This window comes from Oreochromis aureus, linkage group 23 (genome assembly GCF_013358895.1).
Source record: "Oreochromis aureus strain Israel breed Guangdong linkage group 23, ZZ_aureus, whole genome shotgun sequence".
NCBI classification, from domain to species: Eukaryota; Metazoa; Chordata; class Actinopteri; order Cichliformes; family Cichlidae; genus Oreochromis; species Oreochromis aureus.
Genome location: NC_052963.1, coordinates 2,469,343 through 2,495,032, shown reverse-complemented (window position 1 = coordinate 2,495,032; position 25,690 = coordinate 2,469,343). Strand labels below are relative to the sequence as shown.

At 41.6% G+C, this 25,690-nt stretch overlaps 1 protein-coding gene across 1 annotated transcript in view; it reads left to right on the top strand.

The window, feature by feature from the left end:
• Positions 1–20,855, top strand: part of sts (steroid sulfatase (microsomal), isozyme S) — a 31,152-nt gene extending 10,297 nt beyond the window's left edge. The window contains exons 6-11 of the mRNA XM_031742295.2: positions 3,228–3,639; positions 3,801–3,937; positions 6,263–6,400; positions 13,949–14,108; positions 14,348–14,469; positions 19,805–20,855. Of these exons, the coding sequence (XP_031598155.1) occupies positions 3,228–3,639; positions 3,801–3,937; positions 6,263–6,400; positions 13,949–14,108; positions 14,348–14,469; positions 19,805–20,157 (1,322 nt within the window). The 3' untranslated portion in view covers positions 20,158–20,855. The remainder of the gene's footprint in view (positions 1–3,227; positions 3,640–3,800; positions 3,938–6,262; positions 6,401–13,948; positions 14,109–14,347; positions 14,470–19,804) is intronic.
• Positions 20,856–25,690: the final 4,835 nt, after the last annotated feature.

Sequence of the window (25,690 nt, the reverse complement as noted above, 5' to 3'; positions counted from 1 at the left end):
TAAGGTAGCGCAATAATGGTTTTTTTGCATATGAAGCCGTAGGAGTTGTACTTACATCTTATTCCATTAGCTTGCCCGAGGTCACGGTTTCCTTCCACATATAGCTTTGCATAAATTGCATAAAAAGCACTTCCAGCAACAAAAACATAATATTCCAGAAACAGGCTTTGCCGATCCGATCAGCTGTTCATAACACTTCCTACGTTGGAATATAACTCAGCGCAACGCATGTCCGCCATTACATGTCCGAAACCGGAAGTGACGTCATTTTCGCGGAAAATGTAGTTTCTTAAGCTTCAAAGCCTATGTTGGTGTTTTTAAAAGTCATGTTTGACTTTATGCTCTTCTGTATCGTTTCTGGGATGCTTAGAAGTCAAATTACACTGTTGGAAATAGTTTATTTTGATGCACATGCTGTGTTTTTGCAAATTTGCATTATAATATTTATTTTCATTTTTCCTGTAGTATATAAAAATTAGTGTATCTCAAAAATAAAACTATGAAGACACTCAAAATAAATTTCTCGTGGTTGGAAACTATTTTGTGCAACTTATTTGTATTTACAGTTTTGAGGGATAAGCAGGGCTCGCAAAATTTCAAAATCCCTGGTAGCCCTTCGGGCAGGGACTCTTCAGTTTGTGGTAGCCCAAAATAAATTTAAGTAGCCCGAATAAAAAAGAGAGCAATTTTTTTGATTGATGTTTTGTTTCCTGTTTTGTTTCCGTTACAGTATTATACATTAAAGTATAATATTGTAATGGAAACAAAACATTAATCAAAACATTGTTGAAACACAAATTAAACATTGTATAAAAATTACAATCATCAACTCAAATACTTGGTTCTAATTGAACAGAAATTTCTATGCACTTGTAAGAACTGTGTAGAACATGAATCAGTCTGTGTCAGGTCCTGAATTTGGAATTTCCATTGAAGCCACGGGTAAGAGATAAGTGGAACCAAGATCTAGGACATTTTTTTGGAAGTTTGCAAAGACTGCTAAATTTTGCCAGTGGTAGTTCACTCTTTGCAACATGTCGCTGTTCTAAACAGATTTTTCAGGTTTATTTTTAGTATGTTCTTTGCAATTGGTGTTTGTTCTGGGAAAGATATTGCAGACTGAGCAATATTGCATTTCTTGCATTTCTCATGGGTTCTAATGGGGGTCTTTCTTAAAATTACTGGTCCCAGTAACAAAGGCGCTTGTCGACTCAGAAATCGAGGGAAAACCAACAACACACCCGGCAGAACATTGTTATTTACAGGGGTGCACATAAGTGGTCATGAGTGCGCATTTGTTGTCAAAATAAAAGAGGCGCACCAGATAAGAAGTTGCAACGTGCGTTTGCGTCCATATAAAAGGCACTGTTTTTGTCCGCTAGAGTGGGATTTCCACGGCATATTCTGCACCACATCTCTGTGCGTTCATCATTTGTTTGAAGCCAGCTCACCTCCTGCAACCACTTTTCCGAGCAGCTGGCGCTTCTTTTATGTTCGGACTTCTTCTGACATTTCTTTGGAGGTGGAGGAACAGCAAAGTAATTGCTTAAAGGAGCTTCTTCGACATCTTTAGGAGTTCTAAACAAATGTCTGTCCTCCTCCAGAAAATCTGGAGGTGCGCATTTTTTTGTTTTGTTTTGTTTTGACAGCGAATGCGCACCTGCGGACCACTTATGTGCACCCCTGGTTATTTAGCTCGTCATATTCCAGCCACAGAAATTCTTTTGTCCATGAAACCATAAAGATGCACTTTCTTTTTCCCTCATAGTCTGATTTGTCATAACTTTTACGTTTTGTGGTCGGCTTTTCTTTGGCTGTGCCTTCTTCACCCTGACCTGTCTTATTTGGCTCAGCAGAGCTAAAATACATATCCTGCTGCTTTTACACACTTACTTACATAACGGTCAGCGATTCTCTGCGCAATCAACCTCTCACATGTTTAAGCTTGCTGTGGGAGATTTCACTTGTCACGTTTGAATAGTAGTTAATGAGTGATAAGACGATGTCAGAGGAATTGGTGCGCAATTAATCGTCACTCACCAATCAGTGCTGCCGCTCTCTACACACCGTTCGCACGATCGCAAAGTGAAAGCAAAAAACAAGCGCAAATTCAAACGCGATTTCAATATGTCACATATTGACAGTGGCTCCCCGATGCCAATGACATAATTACTCAGCTACATTTCCAAAAGAATGCAAAAGCATTGACATATATTTTTCCTTCCTATGATAGCCCGACGGGCAGGGCTGAGATAGATTTTGGTAGCCCGACTGGAAAATTCGCTAGCCCCGGGACGTCGGGCTAGCGATTTTGCGAGCACTGGGGATAAGCCTCTTAAATTTCTCTAACTAGAAATATATGTAAAAAAAAAAAAGACTTTCAATTTTTTTGTAGTTTATTGCACTTTTTTGCAATTTATGTAGTTACTATGGACTTAATGCATACATATTATTAAAATTTGGGCTATAACGGTTGTATTGATGTATAGCATCTTGAAATGCTCCCACAAATGGCTCCACAGCATGTAAAATGTAAAGATGAGCTCTGGCTCTATTTTCTCTTGCATAAAGTTAAAAGTATAAAAAAATGATATTTTTCGCAAAGAAACTCCGTCTTGTGGTTTTGCGACATGGTGCTGCTTTACGTGCACCCGGATTTGCGACATGCTTTACAGTAACTCAAAACAAAGACTGCACCCTCTCCACTCGCTGTTTAAAGACTGCATACTTTCCAGATGACCACAGGTCAGCTGGTATATCGTGATATATATCGTTATCGTGATATAAAATAATTCATATCGTGATAAATATTTTTTCCATATCGCCCAGCACTACCTGTGAGTGTGTGAACATACGTTTAAAAGTGCTTAGGCATAGAAAAAAGCTGGTGTATGAATGCAGACAGCAGAAAGGTGCTATGTAAGCGCCAGTCTATTAAGTACAGTATTAAATTTTATGTCAAACAAGTTGTATAAAGAGGTCTTTGGCCGAGTGTCTCGTGTGCTCATCACAGACAGTTTTTGAGTGTTATTAGCAGCTAAAAATGAAGTGACAGAGCTCACACTGATATCAATATTTACAATAGCAGTAACTGTAGTGAGTCATGTCATGTGGAGATTTGTTTTTTATAGGACGTGTACAGTTTAAAACCTCTCTTATTGTGGCTTCGAGCTTTATTGGGTTTCTACTTTCTGAATTTTTGTTTCATTTTCTTTTCCTGTCTGCAGGAAAATGGCACCTGGGCCTCAACTGTAATAGCAGTGACGATCACTGCCACCACCCTAACAACCACGGCTTCAATTATTTCTTCGGCATCCCTCTGACTAACCTGAGGGACTGCCAGCCGGGACATGGCACTGTTTTCCAGTTCCATAAATATTTGCCATACAGAACAATGGGCATCGTTTTGCTCACTGCAGTTGTGCTGCACTACAGCGGGGTCATCAGCATCGGCAGAAGGTTGATCCTGAGCTTGATGTTTCTGGTGCTTTTGGTCACTGGTTTGGCAGTAGTGTTCATCATGGTTGTCCCATACTTAAACTGTATTCTGCTGAGGGACCACAGTATTGTGGAGCAGCCATATGAGTCTGAAAACATGACACAGAGGATGATCCATGAGGCAGTGGACTTCATAGAGAGGTACGTGAAGCTTTGCTGCTTCGCCTGGATCAGAAGTCTCTCTTGTTGCAATGTGTCATATTCATACCAATACTGTCTACAGATTACAGGATAACGATTTGATCTGAACTGTTTATTCCACTACATGTGTTGTAATCAAAGTGTATTGTTTGTTTCTGCAGAAATTTACACAGGCCTTTCCTGCTGCTTTTCTCTTTCCTCCAAGTCCACACAGCCATCTTTGCTTCAGCGGCTTTCAGAGGAACGAGCCGCCATGGTATCTATGGGGACGCCGTGCAGGAGGTGGACTGGAGTGTGGGTAGGTCAGTCTGTCTGTTTAAAGGAAAAGTCTGCTGTTGTTCTATGTCTGTGAGTTCCTTCAAATCCAGTAAAAAAAGCCCAGAAGCTTCGAACCTCTCCTCTTTGCCCAGTTCAGTCAAATGACACTAAGAAAGAAAGAGGCTTCAAAAATAATCATTAAAGTGGGAACAGAAGATAAGTGTGTAGTCACTAGCAATTACATCTTGTCATGATCTTATCATGTTAGGAGGGTAGGCTCTGTGAAATCCCCCCCAGCTTTCACCTGCTGCTGCTGCAGAGGAAAGAAGAACCAGTAAGTGAGACGAGATGGAAGATGTGAGGAGATCCACTTATATAAAACCTCGTGGATGGAGAACTGATCTTACTGTGCTTTGTAGTCACAGTAGGAAATATTGTTTATACATTTCTTGTCAAATCATCAGCTAAAATTATTTATCACAAATATATTAGAAAAAATTGAGCTGATTATTTTATAAAACCTGTTAAGAATGTAAATTGGTGCGGCTCTAAGCATGATAACACATTTCATAATTTCTTATAACAGCTTTAAATATACCCATATAGGTTTGCCCCTAATTCAAGTGTTTATCATGACCTGACCTTAGTATACTGCATGTCAGGGTAAAGACCCTACAACAGCAGGGAGAAAGCCCTAATCAGACAAATCGCTATGAGTATCACTTGGTGACAGTGGGAAGGAAAAACCACCTTTTTAAAAGGAAGAAACCTCCAGCAGAACCAGGCTCAGGGACGCTCAACCATCTGAGCCAACTAGATTGGGGTAAGGATTACTAATAATTAAATGCAATACTGGTGTATAGAGGAGTATAAATAGGAGTGAAGAACTGCATCATCATCATCAACTATTACAGCATAACTACTGTACTGACAGGGACTAGAAAGAGAGAGCAGATTTCTCCTGTTTTGGCTTCCCTTCATTGGCTTCCTGTTAAATCCAGAATTGAATTCAAAATCCTGCTCCTCACATACAAGGTCTTAAATAATCAGGCCCCATCTTATCTTAATGACCTTGTAGTACCATATCACTCGATTAGAGCACTTTGCTCTCACACTGCAGGCCTACTTGTTGTTCCTAGAGTATTTAAAAGTAGAATGGGAGGCAGAGCCTTCAGTTTTCAGGCCCCTCTTCTGTGGAACCAGCTTCCAGTTTGGATTCGGGAGACAGACACTATCTCTACTTTCAAGATTAGGCTTCAAACTTTCCTTTTTGCTAAAGCATATAGTTAGGGCTGGACCAGGTGACCCTGAATCCTCCCTTAGTTATGCTGCAATAGACGTAGGCTGCTGGGGGATTCCCATGATGCACTGGGTGTTTCTTCTGCACTCACTGTGTGTTTATACACCACTCTGCGGTCAATTATTAGTCATTACTTCATCATCAGCTCTCTCAAAGCCAACACTTTTTTCTCTATATTAGGGTCTAAAAACAAAGTGCCTTGAAGTGACTGTTGTTGTGATTTTGCGCTATATAAATAAAGTTGAATTGAATTAAAGTGTGTCTCTTACACAGTATTCTTTGATGTTTTTGGCGACAGCAACTGAAAAAAGTTAATGTCCAATAGTAATGATGGACATGATCAATACAATCCCTGTGTCAAGGCTAATGGGCACGCTGGACTCAGGCGCAGGATCAAAGTTCAGTGTGTTTGTTTACAGTGAAAGTATATTTGCACAAAGACGCTGCAAATAGTGGAATAGTGCTCCAGGGGTCCGGGGGGAAGAGAATCCACATAAAACACTCAATCTCAGGGTTAGGCTCACCACACACCAAGGAGGGGAACCCAGGGATTTGTACTGAAGAAACACACTTATTGGTAGAAGGTTGAACTCACTGTGTAGTTAAACGGTCCAGTGAAGAATGGCCTTGATGAGATGAGGACACAAACACATGTGCATAGATAGAGAAGAGAGGAGAGAGGGACAGAAAACAAACCTAGAGCGGTCAGCCAGGGAGCACTGAGGGACCGGGACACTGCCTGCTTTGACCAGTCTAATATATAAGATGTGTTTTTCCCCTTCCTCTTCTTTAAGCTGCTCCTTTTAGGGGTCACCACAGTTCATCTGCATCCATCTCACCCTGTCCCTCTGCCTCTGTCACACCCACTCTCCTGCATGGCATCATTCACGACATACATGAACCTCCTCTGAGGTCTTCCTCTTTTCCTCCTGCCTGGCAGCTCCATCTCTAACATATGTGTTGTGTTACAGTTTCACTTTCTCATTCTGTTATTTACACTCAAACGCAACAGAAAAATGTTTCCAAATAATTACAGACTGGAGTTTGCGTTGTGTGTATTCTCAGGTCAGCTCATGGAGACACTGGACAGACTCAGCTTGAGAGAAAAAACTCTTGTTTACTTGACTTCAGATCAAGGGGCTCACCTGGAGGAAATCTCTGCCAGAGGCGATGTCCACGGGGGATCGAACGGAATATATAAAGGTACACCGAGAAGAAAAACTGAGAACTGTGTTTGGTTTTAATGCTTAAAGGTAAAGACTTTTCTGCCTGTATACATCAGCAGAATTTTAACCATTTAGTTAATAATTATAAGACATTTTACTTGTGGACGCCTTTGAAAAAAGCAAAGGTCACGTTACAAAGCATAAAAACAAATAGCAAAAGGATAGAAAACAATTAGAGTCAGTGCTTAAAGAGAGTAAGCCAGTTTGTAATAAGGGAAGAGAGCCAGTATTCCTGATATCAAGAGGAAGTTCATTCCAGAGCCGGGGAACAGATCAGCTCTGCTCTGTTCCCTGCAGTGGTGAGACGGCCAGAGGGAACAACAAGGTGAGTGATGAACAAAGACCTAAGGGAGCAGAAAGGAGGGACCAGGTTTTGAATACATTTGAAAATGTGAAGCAAGTGATTCTAGGATCTATGGGCAGCCGGTGAAGCTGTTGAAGAACATGGGTGATGTGCTCTCTGCAGGGTATGTGAGTTACTTTTGCCCTGGCTGCCCCTCACCTCTGGAACAATCTTCCTGCTGCTATTCGTGCCTCTGATTCCATTCATTCATTCAAATCACAGTTAAAAACTTACCTGTCTGAGTGAGCATTTTGGGTTAGTTAGTGTTCATTCCCTGTATTTTATTCCTATGTTATTTATCTTCTATTGATGCATGACTGTATAAATACCCCCACCTTACACTTACAAATACTCAGTGATTCTATCTTTCAAATTACGCTCAGATGTTTTATTTCCTGTTTTATCTGTATTGATTGTTTAACTAGAGTTTCTCACTTGTTAGTTTATTTGTCCCCTGTTATGGTCCTGTATCTGTTATGTTTTAACCTTGTTGTGAAGCACTGTGGTGTACCTTTGGTTTTAAATGTGCTATATAAATAAACCTGTATTGTAAACTTGTATTATGATCCGGGCTGCAGAATTCTGCAGGAGTTGGAATTTATGAGGGGACTTGTTAGACTAAAGAGAATTACATTAATCAGTCCCAGAAGTGACAAGGCTATGGACCAGGATGGCAACAGCATGGAGGCTAAGGAAAGGACTGAGATGATTGATTTTGCTTAAGTGGAAGTAAGCAGACTGGGTTATGTGATTAATATGAGACTGAAATGACAAAGTGCTGTTGAGGATGACACCCAGACTCTTAACCTGAGGGGAGGGAAGGACGGAGGAGTTGTCAATATTACTGGAAAACTTGTGGGATTTGGTTAGAGTAGAAGCTGTACAAGTAGAACTTCAGTTTTATTACTCTTGAGTTTGAGAAAATTGGAAGAGAATCATGATTTAACGTCCATAAAGCAATCACAAAGGGAGACAGGCAGAAGGGTAAATTGGGTTTCAAAACAATATACAGCTCAGTGTCATCGGCATAACAGTGAAAGTTAATATTGTATTTCTGAAATATGTGATAGCAAGCATGTAAATACTAAATACTAAAAGAGGCCCCAAAACTGAACCCTGGGGCACACCAGCAAAAGCAGGAAATGAACTTGAAGAGTGGGGAAAGGCTTTAGCTAGGACAGTGGGAAACTTGAACATGACTCAGCTACAAAGACTATAGCTCCTAAGTTGCTGGTGGATATCAGAGATTTTGAATGTGAAGAAGGACATGAGAGAGTAAGAAAAGTCAGCAGAATACATATGAGAAGGAAAAGAGCCCAAGACTTAGGGTTACATGCACTAGAACAGATTAAACCAGAATAGTATGTCGATTTAGCTGAGGCTGTACCGTTCTTGTAAGACGAGATTATTGTGATTATTACGTTTCTTTGTGTATGGTGAGTCCAGTTTTCTTAAAGAGGGGTTCCACTTAGTGCCCCTTAACTTTGAGAAGGCAGAGGGTGGATGTAAACCAAGGTACTGAAAAGGAAACAGATCTGTGTTTGAGCAGAGTGAATATATTATGGTTCAAGGTTGGTATTGTAATAGGAAGTCAGTTCATCAGGAGTTAAAAACTATAAGTTAAAGGGCAGTTGTTTATAGCAGATGAGAAAGTGCCAAGATGGATGGTTCTGATGTTCCTGAATGTAATATGAGATAAACATATGCTCAGATAGGGGATTTGAAGTCAGTGGGAATGACACCAGAACAGCAGATCACACCAGATCCAATATATGACCTTTACAGTGAGTGGAAAACTCTATTTATTGTTGGAGTCCAAAACTATCCAGACAGGATGTGACATCTCTGGGAAGGTGGTTATTATCAGTGTCCATGTGAATGTCTTAGTCACCAAAGATTACCACGTTAGCAGAAAGTACAGAAAACTGAGAGAATGTTGTTAGCTTGGCAGTTACTGTTACACTGGCGAGGTGGTGAGAGACACACTGCAGGTCTAAGAGCAGGTAACAGTGAAGATACAGAGCTCAGTGAGAAAGCAACAAATGATTACGGGGCAATGAGAGAGGAATCATAAAAGAGATTACTATAAAGATAATGTAAAGATAAAGATTACGCCCCTTGAAAACTTTTAGATTGCACATAACAAAGACACTCTGTTTCTTAATGTTCACTTCTTCACTTCCTTTTATTGCAGCTATTCAATTAAAAAAAATCTGGACATATAGTGCATATAATTGAAATACTAAAAGATATTTAATAAGCTCCTTTTTCATGTAATATTAAATTAATGGTGGTTCAGTCTATCTAAGCATCCTGTCATCCAATCAGGCTCACAAATGCCTCAATGTAGCAACATCAGTATAACCTCACAATTGTCCATATCCATAACACCAATAAGAGATTTAACCCAAAGGCTGGAGTCATATTATTACATTTTATAGAGGAATATTGAAGCAGCTCTGTTTGTGTTAACATGCTGATACATTTTCATTAATATGGCTGTCATAACCTTTCAGGCAAGACTGGACTCACATGCCAGACTGCAAACTAAAAATTTCAATATTTTATTAATAAGATAATTACAGGATAACAGGGAAAGCAATGATACAGGCTTGGGTCTCTGTTAGTGAAGTTCAAGAAAACAGGCAAATCTTTATTTTACCGCTCCCATTCCACGAGACCCTCTGACATCCATAATTCTTGTTATTGGTCAGGCCTTTGTTCTCCAACTTAGTCCATAGGAGGCCAATTTGAGTAGATTTCCACAAACATTGCCACAGATGCATGTGACGGTGCACAGAAGGGACAGAAGTAGTAATATACCTGTACCTTTTTTGCGCCCCCCCCCCCCACACACACACACACCTCACCCCCCTCCCCTATCCCCCTGCGCGTCCATGTGAGTGCGTGTACGTGTGAACGGACTTTGCACGTGCATGTGAGTTCGGGGGTCATATGAGTTCACATGTGTTTAATAGTGTTTTATTTAATGAAACTATTATGTGTTTTAATTAAACTGTTTTTAAAGATTGTATAGGTCTCAGCGCTCTGTTATTTACACATAGATGATTTATTTTAGCTAGTTAGGAGCACTTTACTTTTTCTTTAGCGCTCTGAAAAGACACAGGAGCAAATAGTTTTAAACAGAGCACAACAAACCACATGTATTCCTTTAGAAATAAACTGCGATACTTCTAAAAAAACACATATTCACACCTAGCCACACTATCACTGTATCATCCCCCATACGTTCCTTTAATGCAACTAACCATATAATTATCTACTAGTCACAAACACACATAGATGATTTAACTGCTTTAGGAGCATTTTACTTTTCTTTAGCGCTCTGAAAGACACAGAGGCTAATAGTTTTTAAACAGAATACCACAAACAACAGGTATTCCTTTAGAAATAAACTTTTCTTGTGACACTTCTAAAACTACATATTCTTAACTCAGTTAGACAGAGGGGTTTTTAGGTAGGGCTCCCAACAGCCAGCAAAACAAGTCATAAAACAATAAAAAGAGCCATCCTTATCAAGAACACCCCAGCACACGCACATCCCAACTGTAGTTCCATAGTTTTCCACATTTTCATTACAAACAGTTCCATTATCTTATCTTATCATCTCAGAGGCCAACTGAAACCAAGGCCACCTATATAAAAACACCACATCAGACACACAGTATCTTCCTCAGCACTTCACAACTGCCGCAAGGTATATCGTTTTAACTTCTTATTTTTTCGGATCCCAGACACAGTGGTGTGAGGTAGTTAGCACACAGTTTGGACATGTAGAAAACATCGTTTGTTTGGAACACATCAGCAGAGAGGTAGAATTCATAGCTGTTCATAAGAGTTTAATTTAATCAAACCTCATTTTACGGATCTAAGTGGCTCCTCATCACTAGCCAATTCACCATTTTATTTAAATATCAGAATTTTCGGAATGATGATCCAAGCGGGACACAGAGGCTGCTAGTTTTAACGCACCAGAATGCAAATATGAATAAAAGCCCGACTATCCTGAGAGCCTAGCTGCAGCGACACCTTTCTTTCACACGGATGCCTGGATGTGTGTTGAGCCGACTACCTGCACAGAGCGTTTCTGACAGTCGCGTGTTGCTTATACAACAGAGAAAAGCAACAATACAGCGTGTTTCTCTGCTCCAAGACATCAGTGGGCCTTTCACACAGTAAGCATGTCTGTTATACCCAGCGCATAAATGTCTGTGTGTCAGTGCTGATTATTCAAACCCTGTTTAAAATGTGACACATGTGTTATCCAAAAACATTTCCTCTAAATTTGCAAAGTTACTGATTTAAAAATATATTTTTGAATTTTTAGTTGTATGTCAAACATACGATAGACTCTTGAACACACTTATATGGCTACATTCACAATGGTATAACCATGCTAAATAAAAGATGCCCAAGCACCAAAGCACTCTAATGCAAGCCTCTGAACTGTATTCTAAATAAAATGGTGAATTGGCTAGTGATGAGGAGCCACTTAGATCCGTAAAATGAGGTTTGATTAAATTAAACTCTTATGAACAGCTATGAATTCTACCTCTCTGCTGATGTGTTCCAAACAAACGATGTTTTCTACATGTCCAAACTGTGTGCTAACTACCTCACACCGCTGTGTCTGGGATCCGAAAAAATAAAAAGTTAAAACGCTATACCTTGAAAAAACAAGGTATACCAAAAAAAGTACAGGTATATAGGGAAAGGGGAAGTGTTGAGGGGTGTGGGGTGTGTGTGTGTGGGGGGCAAAAAAAGTACAGGTATATTACTACTGACAGAGACCTCACCTTCTATGACTGGGAATAGTGGGCGGTGATAGCCCAGAGCTGACTCGAATGGGGGCAGAGCTGTTGCTGTGGAGGTCATGGAGTTGTGACCGGTGACCTGCGACCACATGTTTTAAGAGCCTCCTTTACATGTGTGTGTTCCCTCTTTTTCCCTTCTGTCTTAGAGGGAACATTTTCTCCCCGGTGTTGTAGGGTCCTGATTGCTCCAAGTTTGTGTTCCAGAGGGTGGTGGGAGTCAAAGAGGAGGACATCCTCTTTGATTCTTAAAACATGTGGTTATCCTAATTGGGCTTTCATCAAGTCAGCAAAGATACACAGAATAGAAGGTCAGACACCAACGAGGGAGAATCAGAAGGACAAACACAATAAAATTCCCCTTGGGGACACTCCCATAGGGCTTGAAATGTGGGACTCTCCACCAGTTGCTCTTAGAACTGAAGAAGCTTCTCGGATGAGATGCCTTCAAGAAACACAAAGAAGTCCAGTCCATTTGTCTCTGAACCATCCACCGGTATCCCCACTTTTGCTGGTGGTCACACCAGGCAGGTCACTTGGCTTCAACAAAGACAAAAACCTAAGCTTCTTTCTCCGCCATTCCTTCAAGGAGAGGTGAGCTCTCCTGAACTCCACTGGCTCAGTGGGGCTTTCCCTACAAGTGTGTAGAGCGCTGGACCCAGAAACAGAAGGCCAAGCGAGCTGCTGAAGTGGAGATGCTTGTCGAGGTCTGTCAGGAGTTGTAGTTTGTAGTTTTTTCTCCATTGCGTTTACAAAGCCGGTTATTGATCTAATAAGTATACAAACCAAGGCTTCATAACAGGTGGACTCATTGTGGGAAGCCAGTTTGTTTTTTGTTTGGTCATTTAATGAATGAAGAAGGCCCCTTGTAAGGCATGACCAACGCTTTAGTTTGAGCAGACACAGGAACCAGGCTAATTTATCTGAATAGAATAGAATAGCCTTTATTGTCATTGTACAGGGTACAACGAAATTGGAGTGCCACTCCCTTGGTGCAAAATGCAATAATAAATATAAATGTAAAATATAAAAAGTACAATAAAACAATCGTAAGTACTCAAACAGTAGTAAGTATGATATATACAGGATAGCAGCATTAATATAATGATAGTATGAATAGCAGCATAATATAGTGACAGTGACAATATGGTATAGTTAAGCAGGTTCAATTGTTTTTGTGCTTATTTACAACGGTGATAGCTCTGGGAAAGAAGCTATCCCTGAATCTGTTTGTCCTGGTTTTATGTGACCTGTATCGTCGGCCTGACGGTAATAGTTCAAACATCAGGAAACGAATGAGACTATGGTAGCAAGTGGCATTGAAGCAGTTCCCCACAGTTTTCGGGAGGGGGCAGCCACATTGTGGATGCTGAGGATGTGGAGTTTCTGGACTTGACAACCAGGGTGGTGCAGATGGCTAAATGTGTTGAAGGGGTAACTTTGCCGAGTGTGTTTATATGTCATTTCACTGCTACAGTATTACGTTTTCTTCCTGGTGACAGCTAAAGAGCGAAAGATTTGGACCTCAGTAGTTTTATAGGAAGCTCCTGAAGTAGATTATGTAAACAGAATATAATAGAGTAGCATTTGTATGACATGTTTCTAGTCTTACTGAGCACTAAAGGTGCTTTACAATATATTACAATATGTACCAGTTATAAGCATTTACATTTAAAAGACTGGCTGTCTTAGAAAATGACCTGCAAGCAAACACAGAGAAACAAAGAAATATTTAAGTGGTTTAAGTTGAGTTGCTTTTAGAGTCAGTACACTGGAATAAACAGCTGCAGGAAGCACACAGAACTCCGATCATTGCCTCTGAGCTTTGCTTCGTTCTGTTTCCTTCAGGAAAATTCATAAGTAATTATGAGACAATGAAGCTCTGCTGTTGGATGTGCCGAAAGCTCCATATCAAAAAATGTTAGCAATATTACTCTTAATTTTATTCACATTCACTAGTTTGTTTTAACGCAGTCAACAGCAGACCCGTGCCAGTGATTTTGTTGGGACTCAGCAGGTTAGATTCAAAGAGCAGTGAGCTTTTTGTAAGGCAGCCACTCACTGCCCGGCCCTTTTTTCTCTCCAGGAGGCGAGTCTTAAGAAGCGAGTTGTGCCTTTAGTTACTAACTCAGCACTGTTTTCACACTACACATGCTGAGGTAATGCTTAATGTATAGTACTGCATTAAGCTATGCCAGCATAGCTCTCAACACTTACCCAGGAATGCAGTTGCACATTGCAGTGCTGCAGACCACTACAACTGTAATACATTTGATTGGTATGTGCTGTAAACACAATATATTGATTTCCACTGGACTTCTTGTTCTTTTTTCTTTTTTTTACCGAGCAGCAGGGAAGTCCACGAATTGGGAGGGAGGAATCAGGGTCCCTGGAATTTTACGTTGGCCTGGGAAAATCCCTGGTGGCAGACAGATAGATGAGCCCACCAGCAACATGGACCTGTTTCCTACTGTGGTGCAGCTGAGTGGAGCTTCAGTCCCAGAGGACAGGTGAGGCTGCACAGCGGTGAGACTGTGCTCCTTCCTTATGTCAGTCAAAACAAGTGCAGCCTGAAATCTAGGTCACATTTACAGGCAGTGAGAGTGATTCACTGGGCTCACAGTGGGGGAAATCCTGGATGTGAGCAGAGGAAACATGTTTGCTAATGAAGAGTGGGGTGTTAAGGTAATCCAGAGGCTTTGATCAGCTTCAGCCACCATTGTAACTCATGTTCACTTTCTTTCTGCAGGGAGATAGACGGTCATGACCTCATGGATTTGCTACAGGGGAGAGCTGAAAGTTCCAAGCATGAATTTCTCTTCCATTACTGTAATGCCAACTTGAACGCTGTCAGATGGCATCCGCAAAACAGTAAGTGTGCAACAGAGAAAGATGGATGGATGTAACCATCATGACATAATCTTAGCAAGCATGGTTAGCAAGCTGTATTGATAACCTCTACCGTTTGTTGACAAATGCAAACACACTTTGCACCAGGTCAGGCAGCATTTTTAACTCACCCTGCAGGGTCAGGTTCAGTCTGTCAACCAAAAAGACCAGATCCATAGTCCACTTGAGGTCTGAGAGCTCGGGATAGTCCTCAAGGCTTGCAAAATTTCAAAATCTCTGGTAGCCCTTCGGGCAGGCACTCTTCAGTCTTTGGTAGCCCAAAATAATTTTAAGTAGCCCGAATAAAAAGGAGAGCAATTTTTTAATGTTTTGTTTCCTTTACAATATTATACATTAAAGTATAATATCATCAACTCAAATACTTGGTTCTAATTGAACAGAAATTTCTATGAACTTGTAAGAACTGTGTAGAACATGAATCAGTCTGTGTCAGGTCCTGAATCTGAAATTTCCACTGAAGTCAAGGGTAAGAGGTAAGGGGAACCAAGATCGAGGCCATTTGCTTTTTGAAGTTTGCAAAGACTGCTAAATTTGGCCAATGGTGGTTCACTCTTTGCAACATAGTAACGCTTTTGAAAGATTTTTCAGGACTTCTTCTTGTGCTTGGTTTATTTTTAGTATGTTTTTTGCAATTGCTGTTTGTTCTGGGAAAGATATTGCAGACTGGGCAATAATGCATTTCTTGCATTTCTCATGGGTTCTGATGGGGTCTTTCTTAAAATTACTGGTCCCAGTTACAAAGGCGCTTGTCGACTCTAATGAAATGAAACTCACGACACACCCGGCAGAACATCATGTTATTTAGCTCGTCATATTCCAGCCACAGAAATTATTTTGTCCATGAAACCAAAAAAGCTGAGCTTTCTTTTTGCCTCATAGTCTGATTTGTCATAACTTTTCCGTTTTGTGGTCGGCTTTTATTTGGCTGTGCCTTCTTCACCCTGACCTGTCTTATTTGGCTCAGCAGAACTAAAATACCGGCGTAAATCCTGCTGCTTTTACACACGTACTCACATAACGGTCAGCGATTCTCTGCGCAATCAACCTCTCACATGTTTAAGCTTGCTGTGGGAGACATGTGTCACGTTTGAATAGTAAGCTAATGAGTGATAAGACGATGTCAGAGGAAATGGTGCGCAATTAATCGTCACTCACCAATCAGTGCTGCCGCTCTCTACACACCGTTCGCACGATCGCAAAGTGAAAGTGAAAGCAAAAAAACAAGCACAAATTCAATCGCTAGCCCCGGGACGTCGGGCTAGCGATTTTGTGAGCCCTGGTCCTTCTCTTTCATTAACAGTTTCTTAGCATCCAAAAGCTCAAAGAAGCGAGAGAGTACCTGGGTTTTTGACAGCCACCTCACAGGGCAGTGCAGCAGCAGGTCACCTGGAAGCCCCGGGTCCAGCTCAGCGAGGACATTCTTGAATTGCCTGTGGTTAAGTGCATGCGTGCGGATGTAGTTGATGATTTCCAACACAGGCTTCATGACGCTGTCTAAATTCACCAACCCCTGATGCCCTCAGGGGTTGGTGCATTGGTGGTTCTTGGTGTCCGGGGCTGGGCGCTCAGGTATGCACCAGCTCACTCCCGGTGGCTACTTGGCGGGGCCTGGTGCCTGTCGCTCGGTCAGGCCTCTTCCGGGGCAAAGGGGGCCCTCGGGCCTCCGGCCTCGGGGCCTGCAACTCGGTTCACTCTGGCACAGCTGGCTGCCGGCAGAGCCGGCGGGCACGCCAGTGCAGCCCCCTCTGGCTTCTGCTCCGTGGCTACTGGGTGACCCCTCGTCTGGGGATCTCCTCAGCCCTTCCCAGGAAGGTGGCACGGATGCCCCTCGGTGGTACTCCTTGGGCTCTCGCACTCTGGGGCCTCTGGATGTCTGGAGCCTGGATCTCTTCCATGCCTGCTTCATGCCCTGGGGACGGGGCTATGGGCCTCCACACCCTCTAGCAGACCGTTACATGGGGAAACCTTTTTTGTATACAAGCGTTGATCCACACAGGTGTGCACACGGGTGTTCACTGTTCGTAGACATAAACTACACCTTTCTTAGCTGCTACTTCAAAGCACATTGTGCGCTGTCTGTCCTGCGTGCTGCACAACAACTTTCAATATTTAGTATTTACTGCTGTTCACACTTAGCTAGATTAACGTGATGGTGTTGTGTTTAGTATGTGGCTTTGTTTTTGTTTGGGTTTTTTTTCGCTTGTCTTCTCTTCTTTTTCTCTCAACAGGTGATCCAGGAGATTTTTTTTTTCTCTTTGTCTTTATAAGTGCCCTTTCTCACTGTCCCTTTTCCCTTCTGTTTTTCTTTTCCTTCCTCTCTTTCTTTCTCCCTTTCCTATCCCCCAGTCATGTCTGTCCCATCTGTAACAACTGAAAAATAAATAAATAATAACAACAAAGTTTGATCAAATGGACCAATACGGCAATGCCATGATGATCCATTTGGCAAAATAAATCCATTTGGTATCCTTGTTGGTCTTCAAACAACAATTCTGACGGCTAAAGAACCAAATGGGACAGACAAAAAATAAATAAATAAATAAATAAATAAATAAATTCAATGATTTAGACACGAGTTGCTCCCTGTGGATGATGCAGTGGAAATTCCAAAAAAGGGTAACCAAACCTGAAACATAGGGAGGGCACAGAAACAGAAACTCCAAGCTTCGTTAACAATAATTAAGAAGTATAAATCAAACACAAAACACTGGGTCACACCCATCATGATCATGACACTTGCGCCTACTGGGAAACTTTGCGGTATTTTCATCTCAAGCACATATGAATTTGATGAAAATACCGTATTGAACTCAAACGAAGCGAACAGATTTTAAAAAAACACAAACTTCAATATAAACAAGAGCTGCATGAAACCAGGCAAAGAGCTGCATGCGGCTCAGGAGCTGCGGGTTGGCCACTCCTGAAATAGATTAATAAACTACTTAAAATGTAACCTACCAAACTAAAGGACAAAGTTCTTGGATCACTTTGTACCAGACAGGTACAAACTCTGCTATTTGAGGCCATATTTCTGCTGTTATTTAAAGTCAACATACAAAGATGAAAAAGAGGCTGGCTTCCTCAAGAGAACAATCATCCACAGAAGACTTAAAAATATAGTAACAGTCCTCCGACCTGACTATCAGAGAAAGTCTCAGGGGAGATCTGACACAGCAAGACAGTCTGAAAAGATCTCTCAGCTGAAGTGATCTGCAGCTTAAAATTATTGACTGCCACAAAAAGATTTTACAGGCTGGAGCGTGAATGGTGGAAAACAGGATCTGATTCATTTGGTGTCCACACTTTCACAGATTCCACAGTTACGTATGTAGTTTTTCCAAGTTGATAAACTACAGTAGGGAGTTCATTAGCAGCAAAGGTCTCATTTGAAAACCTGAGCATGCTGCTGCATTTCTATTTATCGTAACTTTTAAAGACAGCAGTTTGGCCAAAGGGCCCGCACACTGAAACATATACTATATTACTACACATTATAGAGTTTATGGATAATAAGTATACCATGGCTCCATACTTGTGTTTGCAGTTATAATTTAAAAAGTGAAAGCATGAAACCAGCAGGCGATGTGAGCCATCACAAGGACCAAATGATACAAGTGCATGGATGAAAACAACTTCAGACATTTCCTGCAGATTTTCACACTCAGCTCAGGCTGAGGCCGTCTGAGCTTCTAGAAGGCTCTTTAAGCCTTCTGCAGGAAATGTTTGACCAGACCTTTGAACAAATGAGGAAAATGACCAACTACAATCCCAGGTGTATTGTAGCAACTGCTCATTTAGCTGAACTAGATCCAGGGGCAGCACGGTGGTGCAGTTGTTAGCATTGTGTGCAGACTGTGAGGTTAACTGGTAATTCTAAATTGCGAATAGGTGTGATTGTGAATGGTTGTCTGTCTGTAAGTGTTAGCTCTGCGACAGAGTGGCAGCCTCTGCAGGGTATACCCTTTGTAACATACCATGTCAGGTCATGAAAAGATAACTAGCAAAGGCAAATGGAAAATGTGTTTCTCTTTGATATTATTTGACAAAACATACATTACACACTTTACAAAAGGTTGATTCTGTTCATCAACCTTTTGATAACATGTAGCTGCTGTATTAGACAGAGATTCAGCAGGCTGGGCAAATACAGTTAGGTCCATAACTTGTTGGACAAAGACATCATTTTTTTGTAGTTTTCAAACCATATGTGACTGAAGTTAAGTATTTCAGCTTTCATTTAAGGGGTTTTACAAACATGCATTAACTGAATTACAGCCACTTTCATACAGAGGCCTAAAATTAATTAGGTAGTTAAATGACAAGCAGTTTCATGGCCACGTGAGGTTATTCCCTCATCAAATGTATCAGATATACAGTGCTGTGAAAAAGTATTTGCCGCATCCTGTTTCAGATCATCAAACAAATTTTACTATTAGACAAAGATAAAGTAAATACAAAATGCAGTTTCCAAATGATGATGTAGGAGAAAGAAACAAAACCTACCTGGCCGTAGCTATAAAAGTAATCCCCCTCTCTTGTCAAATCAGGAATTGACTGTGATTAATCCATTTTTATGGAAAGCTGTGTGACCTGATGAATCAAGGAGGATAAAAGATCTCAAAAAGTTACACATCATAACACAAAATACACTCTAGAACAGATAAGAACCAAAGTCATTAACACCTATGAGTCTGGAAAACATGACTTTACAAAGCTATTTTTAACACTTTGGAACACCAACAGTGAGGAAGAGAGTGGCGTCCATGGAGAGAATATTGAATTAATAGTTTATAGCTTCTTGCTGTAATTTTAAATAAGAGGCCCAAACAGAATTCAGTGCACAATAAAGCTAATGTTATAGTGTGGGGAAGAGCACTGACGTTGAAGGGCGAGCTGTGAAGTGCACAGGACGATACTCTGCTCAGATTCAGACAAATGCTGCACAAACCTGATCTCAACCTAGCAGAGCAGCTTTTCAGATGATAACCAGAAGGATCCACAAACTGAAGGTGGATGCAGTAAATGCCTGACGGAGCGTCTCTCAGGAGGAAATGCTGCATTTGTTGATGTCCATGGGTTTTAGACTCCAGCTGGTCATGTTCTACAACAGATTTTCATCCAAGCATTAAAATAAAATTGTTAGTTTGTTGAATTAATTTTGTGCATTTGAAAATGTATAAATGTTGAACTTCCTTTGGTTTGTAAAAGTCTTAGATTTAAGGCTGAAAGTGTGCACTTCAACACCCTGCTTCATGGAAGGAAAGTGGCACTGAGTGCTTTCATTTATCGTTCTCAGGTAGCTCGGTGTGGAAAGCTTTTTACTTCACTCCAAACTTCTACCCAGAAGACAAGAAGGCATGTTTCCATACACTTGCCTGCTTTTGCACGCCGGACTACGTTACCTTCCACGATCCTCCCCTGCTCTTCGATCTCTCAAAGGACCCATCAGAGAGCACACCGCTGACCCCAGACACTGAGCCTGCCTTTCACTTTGTCCTGGCCACAATGAAGGAAGCTGTGAAGATGCATCAGCGCTCACTGAAGCCAGTGGAGAACCAGTTAAGTCCAGCGAACCTGATGTGGAAGCCCTGGCTGCAGCCCTGCTGCTCCACAGTCACACAGCTCTGTCAGTGCCAGCTGTACCAGTAGGCTTCTGTGGAGGCTTCATTGGAAGATCCTTGCTGCTGTTTAGTCACACTAATCTGAATATGGACACTTCATATGAACTCCTCAAATCCATGATTAAACCTTTGTTTTGTCAGGGTGCAGTCATCTGATGCACTGATTTTATTTCACTCGGTGTAGTAACAAAAGCTTCATGTTATGGCCCTGGCCATAATCTGTTTTGGTGGCTGTGTTTTCTTTGTCTGTGTCTTTAAATCTTTGCAGGCCCTGATTGGATGAGCTGACGGCTGCTGATTGGTCCGCGGATCATGTGGCCGCATTCAAAACCCATCACCAGCAGTTGTCCCGGGGCAGCCACTGACAGCAGCAGCAGACCTGATCCTGGCCTCCAAAACCCATGACATTTGTTCCTGTGACTTTTGCGATTTTCTCAGTTCTGTATATAGTGTGTACATTAGTTTTCATTGTAAATAGCACATTGTAAATAGCACTGGAACATAAGGGGCGAGCTGCCTATTGTTTTTCCTTGCACTGTTTTCTCCTGTTTATCACGGTCAGGGAGTAAGGTGTAGCGCTTGTCTTTTGTTTGGTTTTTGGTTTCACATAGGGTTTAGATAGCACCTCCTCCTGACTTAGCTTGTTTTGTTTGTTATTTTGGCCTTTGTTCACCCCGGAGCTTCTTTATTCCAGTGTAGCAAAATAAACCACCATTCATTGAGAAATTGGTTTTCCCTGTGTATGGTTTTGGGGACCAGGGCGGGGCAATCTTTTCAAACTTATGTTGCGTTCCTGTACCCCTAGACTGGGGCGTAACACTTCATATTTAGAAATCTAGTCAGTACACAGGTGGCAATGATAAAACAGAATAGAATTGGACTGTAGCTATGTAAACAGAAAGTCAGCTAGATTTGGAAAGTGTAGTGTAGTCTGACATGTTTATATACAGTTCAATTCAGTTTGATTTATGCAGCACCAAATCACAACAACAGTCGCCTCAAGATGCTTTGTGTTGTAAGGTAGACCCTACAGTAATACAAAGAAAACAGAACAAAACCCCAACAGTCATATGACCCCCTATGAGCAAGCACTTTGGTGACAGTGGGAAGGAGGCTCAGGGAGGGGCGGGGCCATCTGCTGTGATTGGTTGGGGTGAGAGAAGGAAGACAGGATAAAGACATGCTGTGGAAGAGAGACAGAGATTAATAACAGATATGATTCGATGCAGAGTATAAACATGGTGTCAACTGTGACTGAAGAAGAAACTCCCAGTGCATCATGGGAATCCCCCAGCAGCCTGCACCTATTGCAGCATAACTAAGGGAGGATTCAGGGTCACCTGGTCCAGCCCTAACTATATGCTTTAGCAAAAAGGAAATCTGCTCTCTCTTTCTAGTCCCTGTCAGGACTCTTGCTGCAGCATTTTGGATCAGCTGAAGGCTTTTCAGAGAGTTTTTAGGACATCCTGATAATAATGAATTACAGAAGTCCAGCCTGGAAGTAATAAATGCATGAACTAGTTTTTCAGCATCACTCTGAGACAGGATATTTCTAACTTTAGAGATGTTGTGCAAATGGAAGAAAGCAGTCTTACATATTTGTTTAATATGTGCGTTGAAGGACATGTCCTGGTCAAAAATGACTCCAAGGTTCCTCACAGCATTACTGGAGGCCAAGGTAATGCCATCCAGAGTAAGAATCTGCTTAGATACCATATTTCTAAGATTTTCAGGGCCGAGTACAATAACCTCAGTTTGATCTGAATTAAGAAGCAGAAAGTTAGCGGCCATCCAGGTCTTGCATGCTCTACTCTCTGTAATAAAATATGGTCAACAGTATCGAACGCAGCACTGAGGTCTAGCAGGACAAGCACAGAGATGAGTCCACTGTCAGAGGCCATAAGAAGATCATTTGTAACCTTCACTAAAGCTGTTTCTGTGCTGTGATGAGCTCTGAAACCTGACTGAAACTCTTCAAATAAGCCATTCCTCTGCAGATGATCTGTTAGCTGTTTGACAACTACTCTTTCAAGGATGTTTGATATGAAAGGAAGGTTGGAGATTGGCCTATAATTAGCTAAGACAGCTGGGTCTAGAGATGCTTTTTAAGTAAAGGTTTAACTACAGCCAGCTTGAAGGCCTGTGGTACATAGCCGATTATTAGAGATAGGTTGATCATATTTAAGATTGAAGCATTAATTAATGGCAGGACTTCTTTGAGCAGTTTTGTAGGAATGGGGTCTAAAAGACACGTTGATGGTTTGGAGGAATTAATTATTGAAGTTAACTCAGAAAGATCAATTGGAGAAAAAGAGTCTAACTTAACATCGATGGTACTAAAAGTAGCTGTAGATAATATTACATCTGTGGGATGATTATTGGTAATTTTTTCTCTAATGATAAGAATTTTATTTGTGAAGAAGTTCATGAAGTCATTACTAGTTAACGTTAAAGGGATGGTTGGCTCAGTAGAGCTCTGACTGTTTGTCAGCCTGGCTACAGTGCTGAAGAGAAACCTGGGGTTGTTCTTATTTTCTTCAATCAGTGACGAATAGTAAGATGTTCTGGCTTTGCGGAGGGCTTTCTTATAAAGCAGCAAACTATTTCTCCAGGCTAAATGATGATCCTCTAAATTTGTGACACACCATTTCCTCTCCAGCTTACGAGTCATCTGCTTTAAGGTGAGTGTTTGAAAGTTATACCTCTGATGTGAGAATTTCTTTTTCAGAGGAGCAGGTTGTAAATGTAGTAAAGAAGTGAAATTGTTAACTAGATAATCGACCTCTGTGGGAGTAGCGTTCAGCATGTGTACAGCAATTGTGTTCACAAATTTTATTGAGATTTTTTATCATTGTGTTTTTCCATCTTGAAAACATTCAGCATGAAACCTTTTGGAATCCAAGATAACACTGACCTCAGCCAGGGGTGACACGAAGAGTGGACAACCTTCAGCAGGAAGAGAGTCATGTTGCTGTCACGTGGGTTATTTTCCCAGAGAAGACTCAGTTCAGTTTCATTTATAGCACCAGTTCACGGATGGTGTCAGTGGTGCTTTATAATTACAGTGAAAACTATAAATGTCTTGTGAGCAATAAAATAGTGGGAAGGAAAAACACCCTTTTAACAGGAAGTAACCTGCAGCAGAACTATGCTCAGCCCAGTCCCTGCAGCCAGTCCTGTCTGAGCCCTTTTCCACACCACAGCCTCAATTCATGATTCTCCATCAAATCTAACTGAGGATGTGTTTAAGTCAGGAACTGCCCTAGCCTTTTTTTAAGCATCAGTTACTGTGTCTGTGTGTTCCAGTTTAGGTTCAGTACACAGTCACTGGAGCTTGAAATTCAAATAAACTTATTGGAACCACATTTAGATGTACGGCTGAAAAACATCATCTTGTGCAGCACTGTAACAGGTTCAAGCCTGACTTCTCTGAAAAGCTCCATGAACAGTGCATCTGTGGCTGATGACAGTTGCAGGACCTCTGTAATCATATCTGGCACTGGTGGTAGTGGATTGAGAGATTAGAGAACAGCAGTATTTATTCATTCCTCAGAGCTCAGGAATGAGGAAGAGGAGCAGCTGCAGTTTTTTTTTCTCCTTCCATCCACATCATGAAATCAAACATGCAATAAATGTGGAAACCAGTCATTTCCAGGTGTCAGTCTGGGAAGCATACGATGGCTGAGGCAGTTACTAATGTTGCTGAAATCATCTGTTATCATTTTCTTAGCTAACTGCTGAGACGGGTGGTTGATGGATTGTTTCAGCCATAATTTAAACAAAAAGTCTGATGAGTGTGAGCATTCTGAAGATTTCGAGCTTTCTTTGCTCAACGCAGGTATAAACAACTTTGGAGGACACAGAGTGAAGTGGCAGTACTGAGTCACAGGCTGAATCAGTAGGTTTTGCACTGGCGTCCGTTGCTGGTGACGGAGAGTGCTGTTGTCAGCTCAGCTCTGATTCACAGTGTGTTATGTTCCTGTTAAAAGTTCATTTGAACTCATCAATATCCAAAGAAATCAGCCTAAACTGAACAGAATGTGAGCGTGTGAACAAACAACCAATGAAAGCTTAATCTGGGGCTGAGCATCAGGGCATGTGGCCTGTAATGTGTGTTTCAGGCATAAAACCTGCACACTGGCCAAACAAGCCAGGTAATTTAAAGAGCCTGGAAAGAAAAGCGTCTGGACTTCTTTAAGTTGCTTGAAGACGTTTCACCTCTCATCCGAGAAGCTTCTTCAGTTCTAGTTTTTGTCTGAGTGTGTTGCTGGGTCTGAAGTACCCAGCCCTCGAGGCCTGGAGTGGGACACCCCTGCTCCAGGCCTCGAGGGCCGGGGTCCTGCAGGTTTTAGATGTGTCCTTGATCCAACACAGCTGATTCAAATGGTTAAATGACCTCAACAACATGTCTTGAAGTTTTCCTGGTAATGAACTAATCATTTGATTCAGGTGTGTTGACCCAGGGTGAGATCTAAAACCTGCAGAACAGCCCTGTTGTAGTTGGATACACTGTCTGAATGTGCATGCAAAAAAATATAAAATCAACCCTCAGCATCACTAAACAGAACTGTAGCCTGGTGCGTTTCAGCAGTGAGCTCTTTGCTTTGAGGGAAAAGACGTGGACAGGCCGACTACGATGAAGACTGCAGACCTGACGTCACATCAGAGCTTGTGATAACAGACTGTTGAGAACACGGGGTGGGATATCACGCCTTCTGATTGGCCCTCAGTTTAGGCCATATACTTTAATACATGTTACGTTCCTTCATACACAGATCGTACAGTGTAGAAAACAATCAGGAAACAGCCGTTATGTTTTGCTTATTTCTCCAGCGTGCAGACTAGGGTAACAAAGAATTCTTTGCAAGCTTGTGGAGTTGTTTATGAGCCTGTGCAAAGGTACCAATCATATCTGCTGAATGGATCTCCCAGCAGCCCTGGGGCACAGCAGGAGCTTCTACTACAGTAATGTGGTTACAGCCCAGAATCCCATTTCCCCAAATAACTGTGGACAGAAACACAACAAAGGGCACAGATGTTCCTGGATTGCATAAATACTAGACCTGAGAGGACTGCTTTTTTCCACTCCATCCTCTTTGGGCCTTTGTAGAATCAGTTTCCACTGCATTCATTTAGGACCAGAGGACAGTGCAGCTCGCAGATGAAAAACTTTTGGGAGCTGGCATTCTCTGCTTTTCAGTGGATCTGAACGGCTTATCACACAAGTAACACATTGCAGGTGTGAACAACAGCTTTTCAGTCCCATACACTGAAGTCAACAGCTGAATAATTACACTAACAAATGAGCTCCTTCAGCTGGCCTCCGTCCACACAGCAGTCCCCTACTGTAGTTCATTACCGAGACTCAACAGCCCAACATTATGGAGAAAAACACAAGCTGAGGTTTCTTAGCCGCAGGCGAAGCTTTAAATGAGTCTTATTACCACAACCAGCAGGTGAGCTTACATAATAACACTGAGGAAGCACAAGTGGGATACGTGTGTGTGTGTCTAAATCAAATTTAGATGTAACAAGTTTAAAATGCAAAACAACCCTGAATT